Source organism: Myxine glutinosa, chromosome 10 (genome assembly GCF_964187855.1).
Source record: "Myxine glutinosa chromosome 10, kmMyxGlut1.1, whole genome shotgun sequence".
Lineage (NCBI taxonomy): Eukaryota > Metazoa > Chordata > Myxini > Myxiniformes > Myxinidae > Myxine > Myxine glutinosa.
Window position 1 is genome coordinate 131394994 of NC_136270.1, and position 22766 is coordinate 131417759.

At 39.0% G+C, this 22766-nt stretch overlaps 1 protein-coding gene across 4 annotated transcripts in view; it reads left to right on the forward strand.

Moving 5' to 3' along the window:
• LOC137433372 (collagen alpha-4(VI) chain-like) overlaps window positions 1-22766 on the forward strand; it is a 282309-nt gene that overhangs the window by 171169 nt on the left and 88374 nt on the right. For all 4 annotated transcript variants that reach the window (XM_078786122.1, XM_078786124.1, XM_078786123.1 and 1 more), the window contains exons 23-29: window positions 2118-2183; window positions 5814-5867; window positions 8842-8877; window positions 9262-9324; window positions 13983-14045; window positions 20786-20848; window positions 21768-21830. In XM_078786122.1, the coding sequence (XP_078642248.1) occupies window positions 2118-2183; window positions 5814-5867; window positions 8842-8877; window positions 9262-9324; window positions 13983-14045; window positions 20786-20848; window positions 21768-21830 (408 nt within the window). The remainder of the gene's footprint in view (window positions 1-2117; window positions 2184-5813; window positions 5868-8841; window positions 8878-9261; window positions 9325-13982; window positions 14046-20785; window positions 20849-21767; window positions 21831-22766) is intronic.

A 22766-nucleotide genomic window follows, 5' to 3' on the forward strand; every position in this document is an offset into this window, starting at 1 on the left:
ATACAGCTATTTGATCTTCATTTCAACAATATTGATAGATAAAGGTGATATAATATAACAAATATCATGAAACATTTACATTTTGTAGTCCATTGTATAATTTAAATAAACATAAATGCAAATTTCGCATGTGGAAAAAGTAAGTACACCACTACATTTATCACTACTTCAAATCCCTAAAATTAGAATCAGTTGCACCAGCTCAGGTGCAAATGATTAGAACATCGTCAGAGAGGATCTTGGAGGAACCTGTCTTATTTAAACCTCAGACATTTAGTTTGGTTTGCTCTTTGTTGTTGAAGTGTGTGGCGTCACCATGCCTAGATCAAAAGAGCTCTCTGAGGCCTTCAGAAAGAAGGTTATAGATGCCTACGAGTCTGGGAAGGAATTTAAAAAGATCTCCAAACAATTTGAAATCAATCATTCGACTGTCCGGAAGATCATCTACAAGTGGAGAAGATTCCAAACAACTGCCAACTTGTTCAGGCCAGGCCGCCCCAGCAAGTTTAGCCCGAGAGCAGACCGCAAGATGCTGAAAGAAGTCTCAAAGAACCCCAGAATGTCATCACGGGACCTATAGGTAGCTCTTGCCACTGTTGATGTCAAAGTGCACGAGTCTAACATTAGAAAGAGGCTGCACAAATTTGATCTACATGGGAGGTGTGCCAGGAGGAAACCTTTGCTGTCCAGAAAGAACATCAGGGCAAGACCAAAGTTTGCCAATGAACACGAAGGCAAAGACCAGCACTTCTGGAACAATGTGCTCTGGACAGATGAGTCAAAAGTAGAGATATTTGGCCACAGTACCAGAAGACATGTTTGGCGAAAACCAAAGAGAGCATTTGAGCACAAGAACCTGATACCAACTGTAAAGCATGGTGGTGGAAATATTATGGTTTGGGGCAGCTTTGCTGCATCAGGGCCTGGGCAGCTCACCATCATAGAATCCACTATGAATTCTTCATATGTTTGATAATAATGTTTGATGTGAGGTGCTTGAGGATAATGTGAGGCCATCTGTCGGAAAGTTGAAGCTCAATCGAAGCTGGACCTTGTAACATGACAATGACCCTAAACATACCAGTAAATCCACCAAGGAATGGCTGCAAAGAAAGAAATGGAGGGTTCTGGAATGGCCAAGTCAAAGCCCGGATCTAAATCCCATCGAGATGATGTGGGGGGATTTGAAACGAGCTGTGCATGCAAGAAACCCCTCGAACATCGCACAGCTGAAAGAATTCTGCATGGAGGAGTGGGCAAAAATTTCTCCCAGTCGATGTCAGAGACTGGTAGACAGTTATAAGAAATGCCTACTTGAGGTTATTTCTGCCAAAGGGGGCAATACCACCTATTAGAGCCGAGGGTGTACTTACTTTTTCCACATGCGAAATTTACATTTATGTTTATTTAAATTATACAATGGACTACAAAATGTAAATGTTTCATGATATTTGTTATATTATATCACCTTTATCTATCAATATTGTTGAAATGAAGATCAAATAGCTGTATGTTGAAATATGTTTGAAAAGTCAAAACTTTACATGGGGTGTACTTACTTTTTCACGTGACTGTACCTCCACACCGACCTCCATCTACTGCTCTCACTCCCACTCCCATCTTTCCTGACAACCCTTGGCTTTCTCTTCTCTTGCTCTACTTACCATGAAATGCGGTCAAAGAGATTTTCTCAAGGACACATTTTCTTAGTTCTAAAACATCAAAAAGACCAACATTGTAGAGCTAGAAAAGCTTGATGTGTGAACAGAAAACCACATTTCTCGTCTCTGAAATCTCAGACCACCCTGAAGGGCAAAAAGCCAGTCTCGTAAGCTGTTTGAGCAATTGGAAAATTCATCCTCAGATAAATTATCATGTCTGTAAACTTAAAATTGCAATTGACTTGATAAAGGTCATAATCAAAGTTAATACTTTTGTCTATAGTCTACTAGTGTCATGAAATAATTCAAAGTTGATAAAACATCCATTTGCCCAAATTGGTTTCCAATAAAATAGTTTTGGTTGGGATATATGTTTACATTTTCAAAAGTAAGAGATAAATACGTCTGTATGTGATGCCCATGCCAATGGGGCCACGAGGGTAATGTGTCACGCAGGGTGAACCTGGGCTGGATGCTGGGGAGCCTGGTGCCAAAGGGGAGATTGGTGCAATTGGACCAATGGTAAGTTTGAATCACTTTTGACATGCAATCATTAATTATTACCTCCACCACCAAAGGTGGACGGAGGTTATGTTTTCACCCCGGTCTGTCTGTTTTGTCTGTGAGCAGGATATCTCAAATCTGAGATATCCTGTAGAAGTAGTATATCTGAAAAATAGAAGTAGTATTTCTGAAATGTGAAAATTATGTGAAATCCCTTCAAATTAGAATATCTGACAGCACATTGTTTTTGAAGGCCATTTATTCATTCATTTTCACATTGTTTTTGAATGAATGAAGGAATTTTATTACTTACAAAATCGAAGATTTTCAAGTATATTGGTCGGTCTTGTGCGTTATTCTGTCTGTTTGTCTGTCTGTCTGTCTGTGTCTGTCAATCGCCTATAGGCCACAATTCTAAAGCAATCATGAAACTTTACCAAGTTGTATAGGTAGTCACAACTGAGAAGCCTATTGATTTTGAGGTCAAAGGTCAGAAGTCATCTTGAGGTCAAATTTCTAAAATCGTCAATTTACATCCAATGGACTTGAAAATTAAACAGCAATTGTATAGTGCATCACTGAATTGGGACACCAACTATTTTAAGGGCAAAACATCAAAGGTCAACTCAAGGTCAAACTTCTAAAATCATCAATTTTTTTCTGAAAAATCATCAATTTTCATCCTATTAACTTGAAAATGAAACAGCAATTGTATAGTGCATCACTGAATTGGGAAACCAACTATTTTAAGGGCAAAACATCAAAGGTCAACTCAAGGTCAAACTTCTAAAATCATCAATTTTTCTGAAAAGTCATCAATTTTCATCCTATTAACTTGAAAATGAAACAGCAATTGTATAGTGCATCACTGAATTGGGAAACCAACTATTTTAAGGGCAAAACATCAAAGGTCAACTCAAGGTCAAACTTCTAAAATCATCAATTTTTCTGAAAAGTCATCAATTTTCATCCTATTAACTTGAAAATTAAACAGCAATTGTATAGTGCATCACTGAATTGGGAAACCAACTATTTTAAGGGCAAAACATCAAAGGTCAACTCAAGGTCAAACTTCTAAAATCATCAATTTCTTTCTGAAAAATCATCAATTTTCATCCTATTAACTTGAAAATGAAACAGCAATTGTATAGTGCATCACTGAATTGGGAAACCAACTATTTTAAGGGCAAAACATCAAAGGTCAACTCAAGGTCAAACTTCTAAAATCATCAATTTTTCTGAAAAGTCATCAATTTTCATCCTATTAACTTGAAAATGAAACAGCAATTGTATAGTGCCTCACTGAATTGGGAAACCAACTATTTTAAGGGCAAAACATCAAAGGTCAACTCAAGGTCAAACTTCTAAAATAATCAATTTTTCTGAAAAATCATCAATTTTCATCCTATTAACTTGAAAATGAAACAGCAATTGTATAGTGCATCACTGAATTGGGAAACCAACTATTTTAAGGTCAACAAATCAAAGATCAACTCAAGGTCAAACTTCTAAAATCATCAATTTATTCTGAAAAATCATCAATTTTCATCCTATTAACTTGAAAATTAAACAGAAATTGTGTAGTGCATCACTGAATTGGGAAACCAACTATTTTAAGGTCAAAAGGTCAAAGGTCAACTCAAGGTCAAACTTCTAAAATCATAAATTTGTATCTGAAAAATCATCAATTTTCATCCTGTTAACTTGAAAATTAAACAGCAATTGTATAGTGCCTCACTGAATTGAGAAAGCAACTATTTTTGAGGTCAAAAGGTCAAAGGTCAACTCAAGGTCAAACTTCTAAAATCATCAATTTTTATCTGAAAAATCATCAATTTTCATCCTGTTAACTTGAAAATTAAACAGCAATTGTATAGTGCCTCACTGAATTGAGAAAGCAACTTTTTAAAGGTCAAAGGTCAACTCAAGGTCAAACTTCTAAAATCATCAATTTTTATCTGAAAAATCATCAATTTTCATCCTGTTAACTTGAAAATTAAACAGGAATTGTATAGTGCCTCACTGAATTGAGAAAGCAACTATTTAAAGGTCAAAGGTCAACTCAAGGTCAAACTTCTAAAATCATCAATTTTTATCTGAAAAATCATCAATTTTCATCCTGTTAACTTGAAAATTAAACAGCAATTGTATAGTGCCTCACTGAATTGAGAAAGCAACTATTTAAAGGTCAAAGGTCAACTCAAGGTCAAACTTCTAAAATCATCAATTTTTATCTGAAAAATCATCAATTTTCATCCTGTTAACTTGAAAATTAAACAGCAATTGTATAGTGCCTCACTGAATTGAGAAAGCAACTATTTTTGAGGTCAAAAGGTCAAAGGTCAACTCAAGGTCAAACTTCTAAAATCATTAATTTTAATCCGATTATCCGAGCTTTGTTTAAAAAAAAATTTTTTTTTTAATCCGAGCTTTGTTTAAGATCGTCTATTTAAATCTTAATACAATGGACAATTTGATGTGTTCATGGCAACTTTGGTTGGAGGGGAGGGGGGGGGGGTGTATTTTGCAAGTATCGTGCGCTGCATGACATCCTTCTTATTATTAACTCTTTGACCCCTTTCAGGGCATGGGATTAACGAAAACAATAATGACGTTTCATACACTTCTTACGAGTTTCATTGAATGCTGGACAGAGAAGAAATAGTGAAATTCATCACCAGTAGCATTAGCTTTGCATAATGGACATAACTGATGAAAAGTATCTTTCCAATGGCGACCATGAGAAACAGGAGGATTATGGTTGCCATGGCGAAATATACACATTATAATAACTCTGAGGACTGGAAAGAGTTGAAGTAAATAAGGTTGAAAGTTAAAACTTTTTCTTAAATAGACTGTAATTTGAGCACACGGGGTTACTGTTGACTTTATCATGTGAAATCTGTACACTCATGTCAATAATTTGGCAGTTGATGCTCGACTTAAACCATGATTTATCAAAGTTGGAGAAATCGTACCACATATTGGAATATCCACAGTGATCAACAATACATTTCAATTTAGACTCAAACACTTCACTTTCATGAAGACACTTTGCTAATTTAAACACGACAGCAGAAAATTTGTTCTGCGGGACACTTCCAATTCACAACCAAAAATTTACCATTCTCCTGTCAATAAAGTCTTCTTGAGGGTAACTTTGTGTTTTCCCAAGTACCAAACAGTTAGCAGTCGTTTTATTGAGGTGTAATATTTGTTTAATACATTTATGATGGAAAAATTCAATGTGAGTGGCATTGAAAGGACCCCAAACCTCACAACAATATAATACAATTGGCATCACCATTCTTCAGAAATCTCACACTAAACATCAAGAGGAAGATTCAGTTTGTGTACTTTCTGTAAAGGGAAAACTGGGCTCTTTTTGCTTGAGATGTTTGTTTCAAAATGGCCTTGTTAATAAACCAGTGTGCAGACAATATGGTGTGGAAATTGCCACGAAGTGGAGACAATGTTGTTGGAATCTTGATCAAAAACCTATCGGTGCAAACACATTTGGTATACGGGAGCCTGGGTTCACAACATGACAAGTGATTCAGATGGGAACACTAACGGCCAACCTTTGGAGAAAGTGGGGAAAAATGGGAAATAAATGTTACTTGATGGAATGACTTTGTCTTTGTGCAGGGAAGAGCAGGTAAACCTGGTGGACCAGGTGGTCCAGGGGGTCCTGGTGCTGTGGTGAGTAATATGCACGAAGTGTAACAAAATGTTAGTGTGGGAATATTTACAACATCTTTATCAACACCATAATGTTTAACATACTCGTGTCATTGGGTCTGGCTTTGATTTCTGACCCGGCTGCAGGCTGTGGGATTGGTACTTCGCAGTTTGGGCATTGCATAACAATGTGCACCGTCCCTCGGATGGACGTTAGGCCGGGTGTCCAGTCCGCAACATTCAGTTGGTGGACTTTAAAGATCCCACGGTGTGTTCCCAGAAGAGTAGGGGAGCTGTCACCAGCACTCTGAACAAATGACTAATTGCTGCACTAACATCTGCAGAGAGAACATTAATCCTGGCCAGCCGGTTCGTGAAAGACTCGGGCCAAAAAGGTTCAATAGCTAACACCCGAAGAAGGTGGGAATAATTGGAGCCATTAAAGTACTAGTGGTAGTAGTGGTAGTATTAGTAGTGGTAGTTTTGTTAGAAGGTGTATGACTGCCATGATCTATGCTTGAGGTGTATAAAACCTCAGTAGTTGTAGTAATAGTATTAATAGTCGTAGTAGTAGTAGTAGTGGTGGTAGTAGTAGCAGTAGTAATAGTAGTAGTAGTAGTAATAGTAGTAATAATAGTAATAAATCGTAATAAATCGTAATAGTAGTAGTACTAGTAGTAGTAGTAGTTGTAATAGTAGTGGTGGTAGTAGTAGTAGTGGTAGTAGTAGTACTGGTAGTAATAATAGTAATAATAGTAATAGTAGTAATAGTAGTAGTAGTAGTAGTCTATTTGTTTGCACATTTGCTTCGAGTCTCCACCAACGTTGCGAGCAAACAATGGATGTAATCCGAGGGACTCCTTGTGGAACAAAAGTGTGTAAAAGGTTCACAGAAATGGCGGTTCGGTGGCGGGCGGGTGGTGGCGCGAACGGCACGTAGTAGTAGTAGTTGTAATAGTAGTGGTGGTAGTAGTAGTAGTGGTAGTAGTAGTACTGGTAGTAATAATAGTAATAATAGTAATAATAGTAATAGTAGTAATAGTAGTAGTAGTAGTAGTAGTAGTAGTAGTCTATTTGTGTGCACATTTGCTTCGAGTCTCCACCAACGTTGCGAGCAAACAATGGATGTAATCCGAGGGACTCCTTGTGGAACAAAAGTGTGTAAAAGGTTCACAGAAATGGCGGTTCGGTGGCGGGCGGGTGGTGGCGCGGACGGCACGTAGTAGTAGTAGTAGTAGTCGTAGTAGTAGTAGTAGTGGTGGTAGTAGTAGTAGTGGTGGTAGTAGTAGTAGTAGTAGTAATAGTAGTAATAATAGTAATAAATCGTAATAAATCGTACTAGTAGTAGTAGTAGTAGTAGTCGTAATAGTAGTGGTAGTAGTAGTAGTGGTAGTAGTAGTACTGGTAGTAATAGTAGTAATAATAGTAATAATAGTAATAGTAGTAGTAGTAGTAGTAGTAATAGTAGTAGTAGTAGTAATAGTAGTAGTAGTAGTAATAGTAGTAGTAGTAGTAGTAGTAGTAATAATAGTAATAAATCGTAATAAATCGTAATAGTAGTAGTACTAGTAGTAGTAGTAGTAGTCGTAATAGTAGTGGTAGTAGTAGTGGTAGTAGTAGTAATAGTAGTAATAATAGTAATAATAGTAATAGTAGTAGTAGTAGTAGTAGTAGTAGTAATAGTAGTAGTAATAGTAGTAGTAGTAATAGTAGTAGTAGTAGTAGTAGTAGTAATAATAGTAATAAATCGTAATAAATCGTAATAGTAGTAGTACTAGTAGTAGTAGTAGTAGTAGTAGTAGTCGTAATAGTAGTGGTAGTAGTACTGGTAGTAATAGTAGTAATAATAGTAATAATAGTAATAGTAGTAGTAGTAGTAGTAATAGTAGTAGTAGTAGTAGTAGTAGTAGTAGTAGTATGGAGTCATAGTCGTTGTGCAGTGTTGATCATACTTATACCAAGGTATTTAATTATTATTCTTACAGAGAGAGATTGAACTTAAAATTTAAAGAATGCAAATGAGATCTCACCCTTACATTGGTGGAGATTTACATTTAATTCCGTGTGGTAAGTAGAACCATTTGGTATGAAGGTTAAAAAGAATGAATTTGCTGCTAGAGATTCACGTGTTGCCTTTGTGATCCATACTTGCGATGTCTTTTAACCATCACACACATCTTAACCTCCGCACTGGGACAGGTAGACAACATATGAACACAGTGCAGAATGACAAGCAAATCAGCTTCAGTTATCTTGAATCTCAAAGACCAAGTCGAGATTTGAAGGTTAATTTTGAAATTTAAACAATTAGGTTAAAATCTTATATTGTCCAATAATTTAGGGTTTGTACCTTGAATGTGCGGTTCAGGATACAGGACACGATTCAGTTGATGGTTTTGAATTTGCACTCAAGAGCAATCGCAGATTGTTAGTGGAGGCCACCCTGACTTGCTGGTTCATCTCCATGTGACATTCCCACAAACCAATGTTGGATGATTTGGTGTAAACAAAGCAGTCCAGTTTTAGCCTCGGACGAGACGGATTCCTGAGAAAGTGGATGTTAGGATCTGTATAGTAATACAAATAGCAAAAGAAGTAGAATGTATACAAAGATCTGTATACAAAGTTGATAAATACTGTGTATACTCTGTATACAAAAAAAAGAAAAAAAAAGAAGATTAAATAGCTGTATGTTGAAATATGTTGAAAAAGTCAAAACTTTACATGGGGTGTACTTACTTTTTCACGTAACTGTATATTTATATATATATGAATGAATGAATGAATATATATATATATATCAATTATGTATATATTCCTACACCTCAATTACATCATTTATGTGATATTTTCCACCGAGTTTGATCCATCAAGCCGTAAGCCGTGATACAAATGGGAGAATCTCAGAGACTTGTTTGAGTCCTACTGATCTTGTAAAGTTTATATATTTTCAGAAATCTCCAAGTTGTGATTCCAATTACTTCTCTCTTTCTAGGGTTTCGATGGAAAGCGGGGTTTTGCAGGAGATAAGGTAACAAAACAATCCTGATATCTTTTTCTGTAAACTGATCCTTTGAGGTTGAGGTAATATAAAAAAAAAGTATCAGTTTTATACATAGACGTTTTTTTTTTCGTATTTTGCAATCACATTTTTTTCTTTTCAATAATATGTCATGCCCATTCAATGAGATTTCAATAAGTCACCTGATAGACAATAATCGATTTATATAACAGCTCTACTGTTTGTGCTAATGACACAGGTTAGACAGATGAGAAACACTGTTAATACATAGGTCATGCTTTTTCAATGTACACAAACGATAGGTCAAGTGATGAGTACATGTCTGCAGGAAGAACCAGTGCTGTGGACCATGTGTGTTTAAACATGAGTTAATGTGATCGTTTATCTCTGCAGGGAAACCCAGGTATATTGGGACCTGATGGCTCTCCAGGTGCAGATGGTTCAGCAGGGTCAGAGGTAATCCCATTGGTTAATTTGATGTTCTCATAACGATGAAAATGTTTGGTTGTTGTTGTACTGAATGTCCTGAATGTTACACAAGAATAAATGCAACAAACTCGTGGAAACTTTGACTAAAATTTCTATGAACGTCTCACTTCAAATTTCATTTCTTAAACTAGTTTGTACTGCAATATAATGTTTCATTCTTTTTCATTGATCTGATGATCATATATGAGTTATTACATACAGCGATGTGCAGGACAAGGACATTAGTTTACTTTTACATAAATTCACAATGGAAATACCAGGCAATAGATTTAAAATCAATATAATAGATGCAATTCTGAAACTAGGATCCCAGCATGATGACCTAAATTAGGGTTACCATATTTTAATTTTCAAAAAAGAGGACACTCTGGAAATGGACACTCCGAAAAAGAGGACACTCCATAGAGGGACACTCCGAAGAAAAAGGATAATCCGGAGAGGGACACTCTGAAAAAAGAGGACACTCTAGAAATGGACACTCCGAAAAAGAGGACACTCCATAGAGCCGTGGTCGGGAACCTATGGCTCGCGAGCCATATATGGCTCTTCCGGTGACGGCATATGGCTCCCAGACAATTTTGAGTTGAAAAAAAAAAAAAAAAAATCAGTTTGGAACTGATTTTAAAATACTTGTGATATTTCTTAATAATACTGTGTCATTTTAAATTAAACAGAAATTAGTTTTGAAGATAAATTTCACGGGTCACGGGTCACCCGTGGGTCGGGTCGGGAACCAATGGCTCGCGAGCATGTCCGCGTCATTGTAAAGGTGAAGAAATCAATTTTATCAGATAGCCAACTAGTTTATCCGCTTCAACCCTTGTAACGGAAAAGATGGCGAAAAGAAAAAAAGACGATGATTACCGTGCATTCCAGGCTGCGTGGACAGAGGAATTTGCATTTGGTGAGAGAGCAGGATCTGCGGTATGTCTAATATGCAATGATAAAATTGCATCGATGAAACGGTCAAATATAAAGCGGCACTTCGATACGCACCATGCTTCATTTGCATCGAAATATCCAGCGGGGGACAGCAGGAAAAGGGCATGCGAGGAGCTACAGCGGAGAGTGCAGACGAGTCAGCAGCAACTACGTGTGTGGACCAAGCAAGGTGACGGGAATTCCGCTAGCTTTGCGGGTGCTTTGGCAATAGTAAGGAATGGAAAGCCATTCACAGATGGCGAGTATGCCAAAACATTCATGCTTGATGTGGCCAATGAACTGTTTGATGACTTCCCAAATAAAGACAAGATAATCAAACGAATAAAAGACATGCCCCTGTCAGCAAGAACTGTGCACGATCGTAGCATCATGATGGCAAATCAAGTCGAGGAAACACAAATTAAGGACATAAACGCCGGGACATACTTTTCTCTCGCGTTAGATGAGTCAACAGACGTTAGCCATCTATCTCAGTGCAGTATAATTGCCAGGTATGCTGCAGGTGACACACTGCGTGAGGAAAGATTGGCTGTTTTGCCAATGAAAGGGACAACAAGAGGGGAGGATTTATTCACGTCTTTCATGGAGTTTGCTAAAGAAAAAAAACTACCGATGGATAAACTTATTTCTGTCTGTACTGATGGTGCACCCTGTATGTTGGGGAAGAACAAAGGATTTGTAGCGCTTCTCCGTGAACATGAAAAGAGAGCCATCCTAAGTTTTCATTGCATCCTGCACCAGGAGGCGCTTTGCGCTCAGACGTGTGGCCAGGAGCTTGGTGAGGTGATGTCGCTGGTCATTCGAGTGGTCAACTTTATTGTTGCCCGAGCTTTAAATGATCGCCAGTTTAAAGCTCTGTTAGAAGAAGTTGGGAATCATTATCCCGGTCTGCTTTTACACAGCAACGTGCGTTGGTTGTCAAGGGGGAAGGTGCTCAGCCGTTTTGCAGCTTGCCTGAGTGAAATCCGGACTTTTCTTGAAATGAAAGGCGTCAAGCATCCTGAGCTAGACAACACTGACTGGCTCCTGCAGTTTCACTATCTCGTGGACATAACTGGCCATCTGAACCAGCTCAATGTGAAAATGCAAGGTATTGGAAATACAATCTCATCCCTTCAATAAGCAGTGTTTGCATTTGAAAGCAAGCTGGAAGTCTTTCTCAGGGACATTGAAACAGGTCGTCTTCTGCACTTTGAAAGACTGCAACAATTTAGAGATGCATGCTTAGCAAGTGACTCCACTCAACATCTGGATCTCTAGCAGCTAGCTGGCTTTACGTCCAATCTCCTGCAGTCATTCAAAGCACGTTTTGGAGAATTTCGTGCACGCACTGGTCTTTTCAAGTTCATCACTCATCCACATGAGTGTGCAGTGGACAAAATCGACCTGACATGCATCCCCGGGGTCTCTATCGGAGACTTTGAGCTGGAAGTTGCTGACCTGAAGGCATCAGACATGTGGATGAGTAAGTTCAAGTCACTTAATGGAGAGTTGGAAAGTCTTGCGCGACAGCGAGCAGAGCTGGCGAGGGAACACAAGTGGACAGAAATGAAAAATCTTCAACCTGAAGACCAGCTGATTCTTAAAACTTGGAACGAGCTTCCTGTGACATACCACACAATGCAGCGTGTGAGTATTGCCGTATTGACCATGTTTGGCTCTACATATGCATGTGAGCAGTCATTCTCGCATATGAGGAACATTAAGACCAACCTACGCTCACGTTTAACTGATGGAAGCCTCAACGCCTGCATGAAGCTCAACCTCACCACGTATGAACCAGACTACAAGGCCATCAGCAAAACCATGCAGCACCAGAAGTTGCATTAAAAGTAAGACATATTTAATTTATTATACGTTAAAAATACTATATGGCTCTCAATTAAATATATTTAGAAATATTTGGCTTTTATGGCTCTCCCAGTCAAAAAGGTTCCTGACCCCTGCCATAGAGGGACACTCCGAAGAAAAAGGATAATCCAGAGAGGGGCACTCCAAAAAAAGAGGACACTCCAGAGAGGGATACTCCAAAAAAATAGGACACTCAGGAGAGGAATACTCCCAAAAAAGAGGATACCCTGGAAATGGACACTCCGAAAATAGAGGACACTCCGGAGCGGGACACTCTGAAAAAGAGGACACTCCTGAGTGGGATACCCCAAAAAACGAGGACAATCTGGAGAGGGACTCTCCGAAAAAGAGGACAATCCAGAGAGGGACACTCCGAAAAAAAAGGACAATCCGGAGAGGGGCACTCTGAAAAAAGAGGACACTCCAAAGAGGAATACTCCAATCCGGAGAGGGGCACTCTGAAAAAAGAGGACACTCCAAAGAGGAATACTCCAAAACAAGAGGACACTCAGAAGAGGAATACTCCAAAAAAAGAGGCTACTCTGGAAATGGACACTGAAAAAAAAGGGACTATCCGGAGAGGGACACTCCGAAAAAAGAGGACTCTCCAGAGAGGGATACTCCAAAAAAAGAGGACATTCCAGAGGGACACTCCAAAAAAAGAGGACACTTCAGAGAGGGACAATATAAATCAAGAGGACACTCAGGAGAGGAAAACTCCAAAAAAAAAGAGGCTACTCTGGAAATGGACACTCCGAAAAAAGTGGACACTCCAGAGAAGGACACTCCGAAAAAAGGACTATCTGGAGAGGGACACTCCAAAAATAGAGGACACTCCGGAGAGGGACACTGAAAAAGAGGACACTCCTGAGTGGGATACTCCAAAAAAGAGGACACTCTGGAGAGGCACACTGAAAAAGAGGACAATGTGGAGAGGGTCACTCCAAAAAAGAGGACAATCCAGAGAGGGACACTCCAAAAAAAGAGGACACTCTTGAAATATTTCCTTTACGTATTGAGCAATAGTATCGGCAGTCTCATTAGGTGTGGTCCAGACCTCAATTGATTTTGACTGCAAACCACCGTCCTTCCAGTCGAAATACTGAATTATTTCTGGAAATATCGTGCTTGTCCGAGTCCACATGAGAATGTAAATCAATAGCCCCTTTATTTGCCACGGGGACGTACGTACCAGCTCTACACACCAAGCACTCGGCTTCGCAAATTCTTCTCGACCACTTTGAAAACACAGGAATTTAGTGTTTATTTTTGCAGTGAATTTACACTTTCGTTTTGTCATTGTGTGATTGGGGGTAGTGAAATAAAATATCAAATAAAGACTCCCTCCCTCCTGCCACCTCCACCCTTTAAAGCTATGTGTTGGTTGTGTTTGTATTATTTTGATTTGTGCATTTAACACTGAACTGAAAGGGACAAAACCCGGGATGTGTTTAGTTTCCAAGCAGCTCGCTAGTGCTTGCCAAGCCAGCCGTTCCTTATCAACGGTTTTGAATGGAGTAGTTGCTCGAATGTTTAAACCACTTGGTGAGCTCTCCATAAGAAACTTGGTAAACGAACACACCCCCGATGTTCTTGAGGTCTGACCCTAGATCTACTGTAATCTATATATCCCACAGACGAATGACTGACCCTTCCTGCCGCTCCCGTAGAGTTAGGGTGTACGTATTAGTATGTTAAAATATAAATAAAATGTAATTTCAATTTTCCCTTTGACTTGTCTGCCTGGATGTTCCTCATGGAGTCATTTTGTAATGCTCAACTGTAGGAGCCAAATGGAAACCTGGAATCATTTTCGTGGATCTTTTTTTCAGGGTGAACAAGGACCAATCGGTAATCCTGGTCCTGATGGGGAAAGAGGCAAACGAGGCCCAATCGTGAGTTTGTAATCACTTTTTATTCAATCCAGCCAAGACGTCATTAAACAATAAACATTGTAGTCTTCCTTTTAAATGATATCACATCCAAACGGGAGTTGTTCTGATGAAATAGGACACCTTTCCTTCCTCCTGTCTTCATTGAATTTACAGTTGATGATTTGCTGGAATATTATCTAATGTAGAACAGACTTCAATGAAAAGTATTCCATTGTAAAAGCATATTCCATAAAATAAAATGGACTTGCATTTTAAAAGCACCCATAATGAGCTCTATTGTCTTGTCATTACCCGCTTTGTCTATCTATCGTGGTGTGTCTGAGGGCCCAGTTATTTCAGGATTCCCATTCCATGGTCGGTTTTTAGGTACGCATATCAGGAGTGGGTTTTGCGGTTTGTGTTTTACCATTGATTGCTATTGCTTCCTTGCGTTTTCCCTTCCCATGCCATTTTCTCTTTAAAACTGATTTGGTCTCAGGCGAATCCTGATAGAGCTGGTCCTCATTGGTGATTAAAGGAAAGCCCATTGAGGGGTTATTGATGGCGGTGAATCAACACCGTACACCTGGATCGCAACGCAGGTCGAGCTCCCTCAGCAGCATTTGCATACGACGTGCGACACCTCATCGGCATAACGCTGGGTCAATTTGGACTTCGTATTAAGACAACTTGCCGGATTCAGACCGGGTGGACGGAACTCTATATTTTTTTTTTTTATGCCTCCGCTGATGAAGTCGCCAGAGGAGTTATGTTTTCAGGTTGTCCATCTGGCTGTCTGTCCTGCTGTCTGTCCGTTCATCCGTCCTTCCATCCCTCCATGATAGGTTTTTGTTACCGCGATAACTTGAGAACGGCTAAAGGGATCTTAGTCAAACTTGGTGCATGTATGTATAATGACGTAAAGATGAACTGATTAGATTTTTGGGTGAAGAAGTCAAAGGTCAAAGGTCAAAGTCTGTAATAGGTCTATATCTCAAGAATGGCTGAAGTGATATCATTCAAACTTGGTATGTATAAAGATGATGTATAATACGTATAATGATGTAAAGATTAGCTGATTTGATTTTGGGTTCAAGAGGTCAAAGGTTAAAGGTCAAAGTCTGTCATAGATCTATAACTTGAGAATGGCTAAAGAGATCTAATTCAAACTTTGTACAGATATGTATAATGATATATAAAGATTAACTGATTAGATTTTGGGGGTCCCGAGGTCAAGGGCCAAAGGTCAGAGGTCATGTCAGGTAAAAATGTGAGAACTTGTGAACAGCTGAAGGGATTTAAATTAAAACTTAGTACAGGTATGTATAATGATGTAAACATGAACTGATTGAATTTTCGGGTCAATAGGTCAAAGGTCAAATGTCATGTCAGGTAAAAATGTGCTAACTTGGGCACAGCTGAATGGATTTAAATCAAACTTGATACAAGTATTATAATGAGGTAATAATGGGGGCGGAGGTATATAAGTCGACGTCGTGACGTCGAAGAGTGCCGTTCTAGTAAAATTCATGTATATGTACACAATCCAAAAGCATTGCTTGCCAAGTTGTAGCTCAGGACAATTAAAATCTGAAATGTAAGTGAGAAGGTATGGTCTGGAAGAACCCTGATATCCCTCCAACATGTGAAGTCCATCCTGGAAAGGTTCATGCTTCCTACTTTGTGGATTTATACAATATAGTTATGACAGACTATTTACAAGAACAACGTTCATTAATTATTTCAAATTACTGTCAATTGTACGAAAGATTCAGGATAATCTATTCAGGATAAGATATCTGCATCAAGGAATTGTGCTCCTCCAAGAAATTTTCCATCTTCTAATTCTCTCATTTCAACTGCAAAAGAGCAGGAATTTGATTGTAAATCGTTCTCCATCAGGATTTGTAATATCTGACGACTTTGTTTCCTAAACAAAGGAAAATGTCTGTGTACATGTCTTTCCGGGTTATGTCCAAGCTCGGAATGTTAGGGTTGAGTATTTTGAGGACCAGGAGAAAAGCTTTTACTGTCGGGTTTGAAGATGTTGGAGGAAGAGTGTTTACAAGAAACCCAATTATATTGAAAATTATCAAATGCAACCTTTTATCTGGTCATGTGCAGGTTTAGGCTCTAGGCCTGTTTGCCATGAGAGCTGCTAACTTTCCTGTGACTCTTCTATTATGTGGAGAAGTGTTTTGCTTGTCTTACTAATTGTATTTTGTTGGGGAATACACAAATCACATACGAGCTCCTGAGAGGTAGACTGGCCTATCAAACATTCACCTAGTTCTGAGAAAAGGGAATTCAAAGGGCACCTTCCCATTTTGAATCCCATTCAACTCCAAATGAACAAAGATCGGTATCACGCTCAAATATTTTAATGAAAGCCACCATTAACACCGAAGGTATACTGACCTCCAGGGAAAATTTACTGTACCTATCTCATCTCAATGGTGGACGTAGGATAGTCTAACTTACTTATCATGGGTTCACAGGTAATTTAGCGGATTGGCTTAATTTATTTATCCTGCTTGTGCAACCACAATGTGATAACTGTCATCTCAGATCTTGCTGTCTGGTTACCCTTATGGCCGAACCCCATTTTATTGTTCTCCGCCCCTCCCTATTCCATCTCCAGGCGCTGCATGACGTCATCACCGGGCACCGAAGGGGGCTCGGCGATGACACGTGCTGAAAGGGAGCACTCAGTTTTCACTCTGGTTGTTTTCTTGTGTGTTTGTTTTCACAAAAAGAAAACAAACAATCGAAGATTTTTCAAGTATATTGGTTGGTCTTGTGCGTTATTACTTGGCAAAATTTTTTTTTTTTGCAAGTATGTTGATCAATCACTCCAGTTTGTGTATTTGTTTGTTACCCTCGCCAAAGGAGAGGGAATTGCATTTGGGTCCGTTTGTTTGTTTGTTTGTCTGTCTGTTTGTTCGCACAGAACGAGTATGCTTTTCTCTATAACCGTTGGTCCGATTGCTAATAAATTTTCACGATAGGAGCCCCTCCTGTAGAATTTTTAAAATAATTATGACGTCATAGCTCATGTGTTACGGGTGCCATCTTGGAAAAACCAAAGAAATTTTCACGTCTGTATCTCTGAAACCGCTCCATGGGAAAAATGAAATTTGGCTCATTGTCAAGTATCCCTCATAGGGAACAACATAATTATATTCATGATGATGTCATCGGAGTCTTCATTATGATGTCATAATTAGACAAGTAGAATGCTTGATCCGATCAGTTTGAAATTTCTTGTGCATGATTTACACAAAAATTATATGGGAGAATTAAATTAATGACGTCATTGGTCACATGGTTCAGCAGCCATATTGGATTGAACATAAATCCATGTCATCAACTAGAACGGGCACTCGGTAGAGCGCATACCTTCGCCGCAGCTACTGTTCTGTACTTGGCATGGGAGTGTAGGGAACAGAACAACAAAAATACGATTTTGACCTTTTCGTGACCTTGACCTTGACCTTTGACCCGATTGCTCCCAAAATCTAATCAAATGTGTCCCGTATAATAACCAATCATCCCACCAAATTTCATGCAATTCGGTTGAATACTTTTTGAGTTATGCGAATAACATACACACACACACACAGACATACAAATAAATACACAGCGATCAAAACATAACCTTCCGCTTTTGCGAAGGTAATAAACACCACAAACACAGCAGCTAACTAGAACGGGCACTCGGTAGAGCGCATACCTTCGCCGCAGCTACTGTTCTGTACTTGGCATGGGAGTGTAGGGAACAGAACAACAAAAATACGATTTTGACCTTTTCGTGACCTTGACCTTGACCTTTGACCCGATTGCTCCCAAAATCTAATCAAATGTGTCCCGTATAATAACCAATCATCCCACCAAATTTCATGCAATTCGGTTGAATACTTTTTGAGTTATGCGAATAACATACACACACACACACAGACATACAAATAAATACACAGCGATCAAAACATAACCTTCCGCTTTTGCGAAGGTAAAGAACGGGCACTCGGTAGAGCGCATACCTTCGCCGCAGCTACTGTTCTGTACTTGGCATGGGAGTGTAGGGAACAGAACAACAAAAATACGATTTTGACCTTTTCGTGACCTTGACCTTGACCTTTGACCCGATTGCTCCCAAAATCTAATCAAATGTGTCCCGTATAATAACCAATCATCCCACCAAATTTCATGCAATTCGGTTGAATACTTTTTGAGTTATGCGAATAACATACACACACACACACAGACATACAAATAAATACACAGCGATCAAAACATAACCTTCCGCTTTTGCGAAGGTAATAAACACCACACAAACTACAAACATATCCTGGCGAGGCCCTGCAATCTCTGATTGCTCTTTCTTGTTTGTGTGTGTGTTTGTGTGTTTGTTTGTCCGCTCACTTATACTTACCTACAGGTCACAATTTGAAACCGATCTTCACGAAACTTCACCAAATGGAAGAGTTCGTGATCCGACAAAATCCTATATATTTTTGAGGTCAAAATGTCAAAAGGTCAACATAGGCCAAAGGTCAACAACAATTTCAGATTTCTAAAATCCTTAATTTTCATCCAATTCACTTGAAATTTGAATGGGATTTACAGATCAGCTAACTCAATTCAACCACCAACTATTTTTGAGATCAGCATAGGCAAAAAGGTCAACATAGACCAAAGGTCAACAACTATTTAAAATTTCTAAAATCCTCAATTTCCATCCGATTGACTTGGAATTTCAATGGGATTTTCATATCGGCCAACTGAATTCAACCACCAACTATTTTTGAGATCAACATGGGCCAACAACTTATTTTAAGGATTTCACAAGTATTGTGCTATGCATGACATATTTCTTGTTTGTTTGTTTTCTTTTTTGTTTGTTTGTTTTCTTGTTTGTTTGTTGTACACCGCTCCTTTCCTATGCCACCTCTAGGCGCTGCATAACGTCACTGTTTGGCACCGAAGGGGGCTCGGCAATGACGTACGCTGAAAGGGAGTACTGAGTTTTTAATCTGGTTGTTTGTTGTACAGCGCTCCTTTCCTATGCCATCTACAGGTGCTGCATAACGTCATTGCCGGGCACCGAAGGGGGCTCGGCAATGACGCACGCTGAAAAGGAGTACTCAGTTTTCACTCTGGTTGTTTGTTTGTTGTACACCGCTCCTTTCCTATGCCATCTCCAGGCACTGCAAAACGTCATTGCCGGGCACCGAAGGGGACTTGGCAATGACGCACACTGAAATGGAGTACTCAATTTTCACTCTGGTTGTTTGTTTTCTTGTTTTCTTTCTTGTTTTTTTTCTTGTTTGTTTGTTTGTTTGTCCGGGCGATATCTCAGCCATCATTTGAACTAGGAAGCTGAAATTTGGGCACAATAGTGAGTAAGTACTTTGTCAAAAACGATATTTTTGTCTTTTGATTAATCAATTTATTGACGAGTTACTTTATTATTATCGACTAATTAAGGACTTATATATTTCCTTTCTCTTCTGGGCATTATCTTAGGCACCTTTTGAGTTAGGAAGCTGATATTTGGACATGTCAATGACCAAGTGATTTGGCTGTAAAAGCTATTTTTGATTTATTGATTAATCAATTAATCGATTAATTAATTTAATTAATGACTTCTTCTTTTTTTTTTTTAGTTACAGATTCGGATAAAATGGTGGTGGTTTATGTATTCTATTTGCCAATTGATTAATTATTTAATTATTTTATGATTATTATTTATTTATTTTCATTATTAATCTTTTTTTCTCATCTGGGCAATATCTACCTTTTGAGCTCGGAAGCTAATATTTGGACACAATATTGACCAAGTGATGTGGCTCTAAAGGATATTTTTGATTTATTGATTCATCAATTAATTGATTCATTATTTATTGATTAATCAATTAATTATTTAATTATTCTATAAACTATAAACTTATAGAGTAATGACTATAAAAACAAATTTTTAAGTTACAGATTCGGATGAAATGGTGGTGATTTAGGTAATCCATTAGCAAATTAATTAATAGTATAATTATTTTAGCATTATTATTTAATTATTTTCATTATTAATCACTTATTTATTTATTTTCTCATCTGGGCAATATCTCAGGCACCTTTTGAGTTAGGAACCTGATATTTGGACACGGCAATGACCAAGTGATTTGGCGATAAAGGGTATTTTTTATTTACTGATTAATCAATCAATCGATGAATTATTTAATGTTTTCGATCAATTAACGAATGAATTTTTTTTTTAAGTTACAGATTTGGATGAAACACTGGTGGTTTAGGTACTGTATGCTTTTAGCCAATTGATTAAGAAATTAATTATTTTACGATTATTTATTTATTTTAAATACAGAATTAATCAATTAATTAATCATTTATTGTACCCCGCTCCCTCCCAATTCCATCTCCATGTGCTCCACTGTAGAATCGCCATCGATGAAGGCTCCCTGATAATATTGCTGATAATGCCTGATAATGGAGGATATGTTATTTATTTATTTGGCATTGGAGCGCCGTGTACTTTGAATGTATCTGTACTTTTGATTTCTTTATTTGGCATGGGGGTGTGGTGTACTTTGAAAGTAGCTCTACTTGTTTTAGAAATCTCTTTACTCCCTGAACTCCCTGAAACTGAATGAACAGTTTTAAACGATTTGTTTCCTTTTCCATAAATGTTGTTGATTACATGAACAGATTACTATCAAGGAGAGATAATATTACCCTCTCTCTGATTGCAGGGGAAGGCTGGACTACGAGGAGAAGATGGTGATAATGGCAAGCCAGGAAAACGAGGAAGAAAGGTAACTGAAGATGTTTCACAACCATCCCTCCTCTGCCTGATCTTTCACAAATGTAACAAGCGGATAATGATGAGAGTGAGCACGTCATGTAAACATTGTGGTATATAAAAAGGTATATGAAAGAGCAGTGCAACAGAGGGGGGATGAAGTATAACAGGGGGAATTTGATCAACAAACAAGTTGGGACAAAGGGAAAATATTATGATAACAACAAATGGATATACCACAGCAGAAGGAGAAGGAATTGCAAGAGAACGATGGGAGCAGGGTATCATCTGATGCAGTCAAAATCAGTTGTGGAAACGGTCGGTGGACCCTAGATTGAAATCATGGCAGGAATAACTTGAGGAAACGGACCTGGGAAGGCAATTCCACAGGATAGAAAAGCACAGTTTGGACGAATGGCAGGAAAGGAACTGGAGTCAACCTGGAGAGGCAGGGACTGGCATAGAGGTGAGAGGACAAGAGGCGCAAGATCAGAATAAAGCTGGTTTAAAACCCCCCAACCCCCCCCCCCCAAAACCCCCCCAAAAACCCCCATATCGACATAAGGTGAGCAAGACGCAGATATTGAGATGTGATTTCCTGACATGAGAAAACGATGACAAGGATGGTCTTACATTTGAAGAGCTGAAAACATGCAAGTTGGGAAGCAGCACCACCAGTCCACAATGGAGAGCTATATTCCATGACTCCAGATGAAGGTTTGGTAGATGGAGATGAGGTTGGTAGATGGAGGACGTGGCCCTGCAGAGAATTTTGAGGTCACGGTCAGCTTTGGTGGATAGCTTAGAGATATGATCTGCTCAAGACAAGCTAGAGCTGTACATTGATGTATATCAACCAGATTGGTCCCAGTACATAACATTGAGTATCTACGTTAATAACAAACTTCTGTTCTCTGTTCCCTTTGTGGCAGGGCCCTGCTGGTCTGGAAGGAAATCCAGGAGTTGCAGGAAATCCTGGACCCCGTGCTGGAACGGTAAGCCATTACAGCAGGATAGCGCACGAGTAAAAGTAAATTCTGATTCAGATCAATAGTTTTTGAAATAATCAATGCATTATGAAGAATTAAAATAAATAACGATGTAATTCTCTAATCAAGAGAAGATTTGTCAAGAACCGTGATGAAGAGACCATGTTAATGGGGTGGAATGAAAATACATGACAAGCATCCTGATTGATTCCGTCAGGCTTTTAATCCATATGGGCCTGGGATATGGGATTTGAGGTCTCTCCTTTGAAGGATGGCCGCAAAAAATAATCGGGCAATCTACTTGTGCCCTTCAAGCCCTGGCCCTTTAGCGGTGACTTCAGTGATGGTCATGTCCCATTCCTTACCAATGGTAATGTGGTGGGTGGTCCAAATATGTCTTTCAGCACCCTGAGCCTTCATCGGTGACTTCTGTGATGGTCATGTCCCATTACTGGCTAATTGTAATGTGGTGGGTGGTCCAAAGGTGCCCTTCAAGCCCTGGGCTTTCAGTGGTGACTTCAGTGATGGTCATGTCCCATTCCTTACCAATGGTAATGTGGTAGGTGGTCCAAAGATGTCCTTCAGCACCCTGAGCTTTCATCGGTGACTTATTTGATGGTCCTGTCCCATTACTGGCTAATTGTAATGTGGTGGGTGGTCCAAAGGTGCCCTTCAGCACCCTGAGCTTCTTCCAACTTTCAATGGCCACCAGTGTTGGGTGGAGGACAGCGAATCCTGGACATATTAATCGAAATTCGTGAACAATATTGTGGAAACTTTTCTCAAATTTAGTGAGGGGTCTCGGGTTGGTGGCACTGCCTTACAGACAGCAATTTGGTGCTGACGTAGCAATGCGCCGAGGGCATTTGGTGAAACTCCAAAGCATGGGCGTGCTCTTCCCTGAAGAAGATTCGTGAGCAAACTGAGTTTTGGTGACAGTTC